At 46.2% G+C, this 9648-nt stretch overlaps 1 protein-coding gene across 2 annotated transcripts in view; it reads right to left on the bottom strand.

Annotated features, from left to right (window-relative positions):
* The window catches only part of OBSCN (obscurin, cytoskeletal calmodulin and titin-interacting RhoGEF), a 152211-nt gene that overhangs the window by 50364 nt on the left and 92199 nt on the right, over positions 1 to 9648 (bottom strand). For both annotated transcript variants that reach the window (XM_017746776.1, XM_017746775.1), the window contains exons 57-62: positions 8952 to 9221; positions 8136 to 8402; positions 6482 to 6748; positions 4916 to 5182; positions 3968 to 4240; positions 286 to 552 (exon numbers count right to left, since the gene is read on the bottom strand). In XM_017746776.1, coding sequence (XP_017602265.1) covers positions 286 to 552; positions 3968 to 4240; positions 4916 to 5182; positions 6482 to 6748; positions 8136 to 8402; positions 8952 to 9221 — 1611 coding nt within the window. The remainder of the gene's footprint in view (positions 1 to 285; positions 553 to 3967; positions 4241 to 4915; positions 5183 to 6481; positions 6749 to 8135; positions 8403 to 8951; positions 9222 to 9648) is intronic.

The raw sequence follows: 9648 nt of genomic DNA, 5'->3' as shown, positions 1-9648 counted from the left end.
TCAGCAGGACACATCCCATCACACCGACGTTCCAGCTCGTTGCAGAAGAGGTGGGACTGCTAAATGGTGTCATGAGTGAGTGTTAATTAGAGCTCAGCTGATGCTGCAGTTTCATATTCAATTCCCATTATCTCCCAACTATTTTTATCCTCATTTTCAGTACTGGAGTGAACACCAAGAGCAGGTATCTGGTGTGTCCCTTATTGCAAAGCCTTGCCATGATTTTTCTACCTCTTTTATTTGGAACCCATGGTAGTGTCTTCCTCTCTGGCTGGAAGACCTCACCTTGAACATCAAGTGTAGCCATCACTTTAGTGCCTTCAGCTTCACAAGAATAGATTCCAGTGTCTTCTGGGACCGTGGGGTTAATTTTTAGCATGCTCACATTCCAGTCCTGATCGATAATCACTCGCTGCCCATCTGCATGTATTTCCTGATCATTTTTCTTCCAGATGGCGTGCACTGGCCTAGAATATTGGCATATGAACTCTGCCGGGCCATCTTCATCAACAGTTATGTCCTGCATGGGACTGACCACTTCAATGGTGGGATCTGTTAACCAACACGTCAGGAAGGACATGCATTAGTGGATCCCCATGAAGTCATCACTTGGAGGGTTTTTGCCAAGCGCAGAGCCCGTGGGGAGCAAGCAGGATGACAGTGCAAGCAGGGAGGGCACGCTGGGGGTTAGCAGTTTAGTCTGTGCTCACGTCAGCATCAAGCAGGATGGAAGCCAAACTGGTGCATTAGAACATGACCATCACACTGGGAAATGGGCCACCAGGAATTAAGGCTTGTGCTGGAACAGTCCTGAATCTGGACTGCTGTGCAGAGTAGCTGCTGGGATTCCCTTTGGGCTTAGTTTTTCTCCCAGTGTTTCCAAGATCTTCTAGGGTGGGAAGCACTGGATGTGAAACGCTTCTGCTTCCCGAATGTGGAGAAGTGGGATGCAGAGGACTGCAGTGAGTGGTTCCCTGCAACTCACCACCTCACAGAGCAATAGGAAAACACCACAAACTCTACTGGAAGCTCCTTGTGTGACTAAAATATAACTACTCATCAGAAAGAAACACAGCCCTCAGACACTCATTCCTGTCCCGGGGTGGTCTTGGCTGTCAGAAGTCACCGGCAGTGTGAGGAGCAAAGATCCAGGACAACTGTGACAAAAAAAAGGCACCCCACAGGAGCAGATGAATATTGTTTTGATTAACCACGCGTTCCTCTGCAGCAGACACAACGTTAGGGGAAAAACAATAGGATTTCCTTTACAGTATTTTATCTAGAGATCACTGAGAGATCATAAACCAGTGACATTTCAGACTGAGAGCCCACAAAATGCTGAGAGCAGCTGGATATGCAGCTCCTCTGGAGGTGGTGAGATCCATGAGGCTGCTTTGAAGCACTTTTAAAACCCGAGTTCTGCTTCTTGTGAGGCAGCTGTAAGGCACAGTAGATGTATCTGACCTAAAATACTGTGAGCTTCCAAAGCAGCCAAGGAGTCCCTCCTGAGATGTCAGACTGGACCATCCATGTACAATGTGATATGCAGGTCAAAAGGAAAAATCTCAATGAAGTCTGAAAATGGAAATCTCTCTGAAACATCATTCTCAGCAGAACTATGTCAACTTAAAAAAAAAATTTATAAGACTACAAAGGGACACAAAAAGATGACAGAGAAAGCTGAGAGATCATCAGGAGTTAGACATGTTGATCCTTGAGGAACCCTTCCAGCTCAGGACATTCTGTGACTTTATGTTGTCCTTGTTCTTCAAATGGTTGTTCTGGTCACAAGCCAGCTGGAATAACCCACACAGGATCTCTGTCTGGAATGCTTCTCTTGAAACTGCTGCAGCAGGTTGAAGGTTTGGAATGCTCCTGGCAGACCTTGGGGAGCAAAGACAGATCTGCAAACATCACTTGGAAACTTGTTGCAAGATTTGATCCCACTCACTAAGGTTCCCTCTGCCACTTCATGTGTCTGCCACGTGTGTTTATGGAGAGTAGCCCTTGATGGAAGATCTTAAAGATGTTTTGGTGATAGGGGGACTGAAGAAACAAGCTGGTGTCTGTGCAGCTGGGGAACACAATCCCATCCCCTTCCATAAGATGTAGAAATGTGTTTCTCACAGAAAATATCACCTGTGGTACTGGAGAAGGTCCTGGTTCCACTGTACCCTCACTCTTGGCCAGGGCAAGGACTTTGGTGGTGGCCCTGTTCACCTGCGCAGAAGATCCTTGAGACTTAGGAGCCAACGTTGTGCCCCAGGACCTGCAATTCTCACCTGCCTAGAGGAGCTAGAAAACGGCAGCAGCTCCTTCACTCTTTTCCATTCTCCCCCCACCCATCCGTGAACCCTCACGCCGGGTCATGGAATGACTGCAGTTGTAGGGCAACGATGTTGTGAAGGCCCAGCATGAAAAGCTGAGATCTCGCCTGCTACAGAATATATCCAATTACCAACATGCCTTAAACCAGGAGAAAAAGGCACATGGAACAGAGAGAAAGTCGACTTTATGCTCCTTTATGGAGAGTAAGCCACGCATGGCTGGATAGACCAAAACATATTTCAAAGACAGATCTAATTTTAAATTTCTGGACAAAATAAAGTGTACAAAATTGTCTGTTAATACAAGGATGGTTGGAATTTTACAGGTGTTTCACTATCCTATGAAATCAAGTGTTGCTGAGCACAGTGTAACTGGGGTTATCCTAATCCTCTTATAGACTACTGCTGCTGTGATTCAGGTTTGATTTCTTCAGCAATGAAGGAATCCTTGCTTCATGGCAGCACAAAATATCCACACACATGTGTGTACCAGCATGAGCTGTGGGGTTGGACTGGATGATCTCTAGAGATTTCTTCCAAAATCAATGATGCTGTGATTCCATGAAATGGAGGTTTCTCAGGAGCCCTTTATCTGACGGAGCAGAACACCTAACGACGCATTTATTTTTATTTTGTTTTAGGCCCACTGGAATTCTTTGCCTGGAGAGATCAGAACCAGGTTCTGTCTCTGAAAATGGATGCAAACTGACACAGGACTTGCAGGTTTTGCACACTGTGCTGTCACTGCATCATTCTTTATCATGAAGAAGTGATTTTGCATTTTATGTTTGCAGAGAACCCAAATTTTCTGAATGTACAAGGGACACGTGATGCAGAGAAGGAGACATCAACCACTGACTACAATCCCATATTGTGGATCATTCCTGTTACAGCCCTGTTATAGCACAGGAGTAGATTTGAATAAAGACCTTTTAACCCTTTATATCTCAGTATATACAAATCCCTTTTCCAAGCAGGGAATAAGCATTAATTTTGCCTGAAAAATAACGGATCTTCCCCATGGCTATGAAAGGACTGGATGGGAAGGAGCTTGCTTTATCAAGTCTGGCACTCAGTGTTATTCACAGCTTTTGGCTACCCGTACCAAATGAGAAAAATATTTATTCAACAGACCAGAAAGCTTTGCCAGTGAAGGGATGAGCTTTCAGAAACAAGGTGCATTTTGTCTCTGTGTTACTGCAGTGTCACACATCCTTTGGTTTCCAGGAACAGGCCAAAATCCCGTCCTGGGAATATGCTGAGCTCAGCACCAGTAGCCCAGCTGTGGAGCAGCACAGTGGTGATTTTGTGAATTACCACCTCCACAAGATTTTGTGGTATTATTTAAAAAAAAAGCTGAAGTGGGGATATAGAGTCAGGTGCTAGTACAGATGTTTATGTTCACCTCTTCCTTGACGTGGGGTGAAAGCAGCAGCCCTGACCCTGCAAGCCTCCCTCACCTGAACCACTGCAAAAATCAGTGTGGTTGTACCTAGAAGACTTCTGGGGTGAGAATGGGAGGGTTGCAGGGCACAGGAGAACCGTGAAGGGATTTAGTAAGGGTAGCCTGGACGGCAGAAGCACCAGCACATGGAGCAAGTCCGGAGGTGGCCACGTGTTTCTTTCCAACAGGAAAATACCTTTGACTAATAATTTAGCTGAAGATATAAGGGACCCAGCTCTGAAGGTGACAGTGCCCGAGTCGTGACACGCCACATCATTTAGGGTTAAAGTGTGGATCCTGCCGTCCTGCTCAGAGATTTCAGTCACCAGGTTGTTGTGAAGGGGGGTCCCATCGAGCCACCACTGCACGTTCTTCACGCCCGGGTGCGAGAGCTCGCAGGTGAACGTGGCTGACTCGCCCACAAAGACATCTGTGCTCCTTAAACCAGACACTATCACTGCTGCTTCTTCTGTGTGACAGAGCAAGAGAAGGTGCCAAAGGAAAACAGAAACAAACACGCACAAGTTGCTCCCTGCAGAACTAACCCCAGCCCAAGCGCAAGATGTCCAGGATAGTTAAACTTGAGGTGTTTTTCCAAGGAAAAATAGAGGTAAAATATTCTTGAAGAGGGTTAGAAACTACCTTCCATCCTTACAGCTGCTTGCAAGAGCAGTGTGTGTGTCTCTTCAAACATCATTTCACTGGGAGGAAACTCCATTCCATGCCCAGGTCGTGCCTGGCTCTCCTGTGTGTTGCAACCATCTGCAGATGTTGTATGAGGCAGAGAGGTACTTAAAAGATTTAAATGTTCACTTGAGTGCTTTAAAGGAGTAATAAGAATATCAACAGTGATAGAAGCTGAAGTCAGTTATAACAAGAATTTTGGTATTTTTTATGACCACTGCTCCAGGTTTTTCAGAAGCAGCACAGTCTGCTCTAGTACACAGTACAGTCAGTACTTTGAACTAATTTAACTTAAAAATATTGATCCAACCCCACCCTGGAGGTGAAAGTTTATACCTTCACTGGAATCAGGAAAGAAATGAATGGACTCTCTGCTGTTTGGCCAGTTACTGTCAAAGATTTTGGAGTAAGAAATGCAGGCAGAAAACCGGAGCATTTCCACCACATTTCACCACCTTACCTTGCACATACACAGACCCTGTGGTGATCTCGTATCCAGTGCTGCAGGTATAATCCCCACAGTCATCAGGTTCTACACCATGGATGATCAGCTCAGCTACGCTGCCCTTCAGCTTCACCTCGTACTTGTCACTGGGCTGAATGACCTCCCCTCCTTTCCTCCACTCAACGGGAGCGTCCGGCTTGGAGATCTCACAGTGCAAAACAGCCGTTCCCCCTTCTTCAGTCTCTACGTTTTTCAGCTCTTTGTTAAACAGCACTGGCAGTACTGTGGTGGAGAAGCAACTGCATCAGTGACAGCACTCAGAGGTGAGAAACCCGACTGTAATTTCTCCAGCTGAGCTCGTCCCCTCTTTCTTTGCGTGAGCCACAATTTGCCTGCTGGCCACTCATGGGATCAGCTGCTGATACTGCAAAGGTGTCCAAGTGTTGCTCCATAAAGGGCTGCCAGAGGCCACAGGAAGCTCTTCACATGGCCATACTCACCATTCTCAGTGTAAGCACATAGAGCACAACGATACCAATCACAACAATGAGAGTCAGAATCCTTTAGGTTGGAAAAGACACTTAAGATCATGTCCAGCCATTAACCCAGCACAGCCAAATCCACCACTAAGCCACGTCTCCAAGTGTCACATCTACACATCTTTTGAATATCTCCAGGGATGGTGTCTCCACTGCTTCCCTGGGCAGTCCATGCCAATGCTTGACCACCCTTTCAGTGAAGAATTATTTCTTAACACTGAATCGAAACCTCCCCTGATGCAACTTGAGGCCGTTTCCTGTCATCCTATTGCTTGTTACTTGTGAAAATGGACCAACTTTTACCTCACTACAACATCCTGTCAGTAGTTGCAGAGAGTGATAACAGCTCCCCTGAGCCTCCTTTTCTCCAGGTTAAAAATCCCCAGTTCCTTCAGCTGGAACATGAGACTTTGGGTATTTAATCTCTGAAACCACATGCTCCGAGCAACAGTTGGTTATGGTGACTAAACCCACAGTCTACAAGTGTGATCTAATCTAAAAGACATAGAATACTTAGCACAAAATGAAAAAAACTGCAAAATCCCAAACCAATAGAATTCTTAGTACAAAATGAATAAAACTGTAAAATCCAAAACCACAGCCACTAGAGAGCCCCAATTCACGGGCTGCTCAGGCACTAAGAGATACAATGGGTCAATTTAAAATGGACTTGTCCTAGGTATGGTGAAATATCCCAGTTTGAGTTCACAGAGTGATAATTCAGTGATAATTCAGTGATAAAATTTCCATGTGGATGTGGCCCTTGGGGACATGGTTTAGTGGTGGGCTTAGCAGTCTTGTGTTAACAGTTGGACGATCTCAGTGATCTCAGAGGTCTTTTCCAAACTAAGTCACAGAAAGGTTTAGGTTGGGAGGGACTTTGAAAATCATCCAGTTCCACCCCGTGCCATGGTCAGGGACACCTTCCACTAAGACCAGGTTGTTCAGAGCCCCATCCAGCCTGGCCCGGGTGATTCCAGGCCCCCCTGTGAAGGATGGACACAGCCAGGACTTCTCAGCCTCCAAACAAGCCCTAACCTACCTTTGACCTGCAGCGACGCCGTGGTTTGCTGATCCCCCGAGTCACAGGTGTATTCTCCAGCATCCTGAGCCTCAGCCTCGTAGATGAGCAGCTCCACTCGTGTCCCCTCCTGGCGGATCTCGTACTTGTCGCCGGGCTGCAGCACCGTGTCCCCTTTCCTCCACTCCACGCGTGCGTGGGGCTGCGTGAGCTCGCAGTGCAGCACCGCCGTGCGCCCTTCCTCCACCTCCTCGTTCTTCAGCCACTGTTTGAACAGCACAGGCAGGCCTGGCAAGGGGCGTGGTGCAAAGAGAAAAGAAGGGGTTGAGGCAAAAATAGAAAATAGAGGAATGTTTTATTGTTATGGTATGGATAGAGCCATTCATGAGGTTCATGCACAACTCTGGCTGCATTTCCCTAAGGAGACCTTCCAGGGATGCCAAAGTCAAACCTAGACAGAGGAGGAGGAGGAAGGGGAGTTAATCTGCAGGAAAAATTTGATTTCTATGTGAGCTACATTTCTCTCTCCATAACCCAGACTTCTTTCCACAAAGAATTCCCAACTAAATTCAGTAATTATTACTGAAGGCCAGATAGCTTTCCATCCTTGAAATAAAATCATAGAATGGGATAAAACCACTCAAAGGACATACAAATATCTATTAAAATATAATATATATATATGTATATATATATAAAATATATATTAATATGTAATATTAGAATATATAGAAAATATCAGAAAATTAGAATATATGGAAAATATTAGAATATATAAAATAAGATACTAGAATAATACATACAGAATAGAATTATATATTTTTATATTATATAATATAAAATATTAATGATATAGAGAATAATATATATGACTTATATTAGAATATCTATAGAATCTATAAATCTGGGGTTATAATCCAAGGCTACAGATCACACAGAGATCAATTACAGAATAATTAAGGTTTGAAGGGACTTCTGGAGGTCCCCCATGGATGGAGATTCCTCCACTCCTCTGGATCTCAGCTCCGATGTCTGACCACCCCTCCATTGTTAAAAGCTGGGTTTTTTCTCATCTGAATTTCTCTCACCACAGCTCTTTACTGTGTCATCTCTTTACTGAGCCCTCCAAGAAAGTTCTGTGTCTCTCTTCCCTGCAGATCTCCACTAGGAAGCTGCAGAGGACAATGAGGTTCCACTTCCACTTTCTCTTCCCCAGTTAACAAGCACAGCTGCCCCCTTGCCTCTGCTTATATTTAGATCCCAGAATGGTTTAAATTAGAAGGTACCATCATCTTGTTCCACCCCCTGCCATGGGCAGGGACACCTCCCACTGTCCCAGGTGGCTCCAAGCCCCATCCAACCTGGCCTTGGACACTTCCAGGGATCCAGGGGCAGCCACAGCTTCTCTGGGCATCCTGTGCCAGGGCCTCCCCACTCTCGTTGTAAAAATATCTTTCTTATACCTAATCTAAATTGTCCCTCTTTTAGTTTAAAGCCATCATGCCTTGCCCTATCACAACAGAGTTTGTCCATGAACTTCACATCCTCCAGCCCCCTGACAAACTTGGTGGATTCTGCTGCACTTGCTCCACTGATCAGTATCTCTCTTGTAGCAGAGAGCTCTAAAATTGATGTTCCCTCCTCTCACCGCTGCTGGGCAGAGAGGAAACCATACCTTTAACCTCGAGTCTGGCCGTGGTCTTGCCAGCAGCCGTGTGGCAGCTGTACTCCCCGGCATCGGCGCGGTTCAGGTCGCGAATGACCAACGTGTGCACCTTCCCCTCGTGCTGGATGCTGCACTTGTGGCTGGAGCGGATCACGGACGTGCCCTTCTTCCACTCCACTGGGACATCAGGCTTGGACACCTCGCAGGACAGGTGGGCAGTGCCACCCTCCTGCAGCTCCAGGCTGTGCAGCTCCTTCACGAAGGTGACTGGGGCAGCTGTGGGGAGAGGAGACCAGCACTGCTACAGCAGCCTCACCCAGCATCACCCCCAGGGCAGAGCTGGGTGTCTGTAGTTACGTTTGGGACCAGATCGAAGAGGAACGAACAACATAAGGTATTAGCATGGGCTATCTTTCAAAAGTCATTCTATATATCTTAAAAGAAAGGTTTTTCAGAGCTTTCAGACTTTTTAGTAAATATGATCTAAAAGCATCATAAGTAGGAGATTAATCTAGAGCATATTCTTGACACTCTTCACCATTGATTCTGATATATGATCAGCTGCTTAGTTGGATGGTCTTCAAAGGATCTTAATATTAATTATTATATCAAATAACATCAAAGGATGTCAATATTAATCTTCATTCCATGTACAATAAAAATGACTGGAATGACTGGCTTGGATGTAGTTCTCTAAAATGTTAAATTAGGTTAGCAGAATCTCCCAAAATTTCCAAGGCTTCCTAATCCCAAATACACCTCTCCAGCTGCCAAAGCAGTGCCTGCCAGTACCTCCTCAACCCTTCTTCCTGGGAGGCTGCTCACCTTCCACCTTCAGCTGTGCTGCTGACGAATGCTGCCCCACTTTGAAAGTGATGGACCCACAGTCTTCCAGGGTCACCTTCCTCAGGATCAAGCTGTGACGTGTCCCTTGAACCCTGATCTCGTTCATTTCGTTGGATTGCAAGGGAACATCCCCCAGGAACCACTGGGCATCCTGAGCTGTTTCCCGGGACAGCCTGCACTCGAACACCGCGTCTTCTCCTTCGTACGTGGCGATGTCCTTCAGCCTCTCCACGATGGTGGCTGCTGGCTCTTCATGGAAAGGGCAACAGAGTTTGAGATCTACTTTCAAGTGATGCTTCCTGGGTTAAACATTTCCTTATGCTCTTTGTTGACAGTACTATGTTATTGTTATTTGAGGCCCTAAATAATAAATCCAGGGGGATTCAGACTGAAAGAGAAGGCTTTGGGGGATTATAAAAAGGAGGAAGAAGGACTTTTTATAGGGGTAGATAGTGACAGAAAAAGGGGTGATGGTTTCAAACAGAAAGAGGGCAGGGTTAGCTTGGATGTTAGAAAGAAATTATTCCCTGTGAGGGTGGTGAGGCCCTGGCACAGGGTGCCCAGAGAAGCTGTGGCTGCCCCTGGATCCCTGGAAGTGTCCAAGGCCAGGTTGGACAGGGCTTGGATCACCCTGGGCTAGTGGGAGGTGGCCCTGCCCATGGCAGGGGGGTGGGGA

The sequence above is a fragment of the Corvus brachyrhynchos genome, unplaced genomic scaffold (assembly GCF_000691975.1).
Source record: "Corvus brachyrhynchos isolate BGI_N302 unplaced genomic scaffold, ASM69197v1 scaffold18, whole genome shotgun sequence".
Taxonomy (NCBI): Eukaryota; Metazoa; Chordata; class Aves; order Passeriformes; family Corvidae; genus Corvus; species Corvus brachyrhynchos.
Note: the sequence above shows the minus strand (reverse complement) of the source record. Positions and strands in the feature narration are given on the sequence as shown.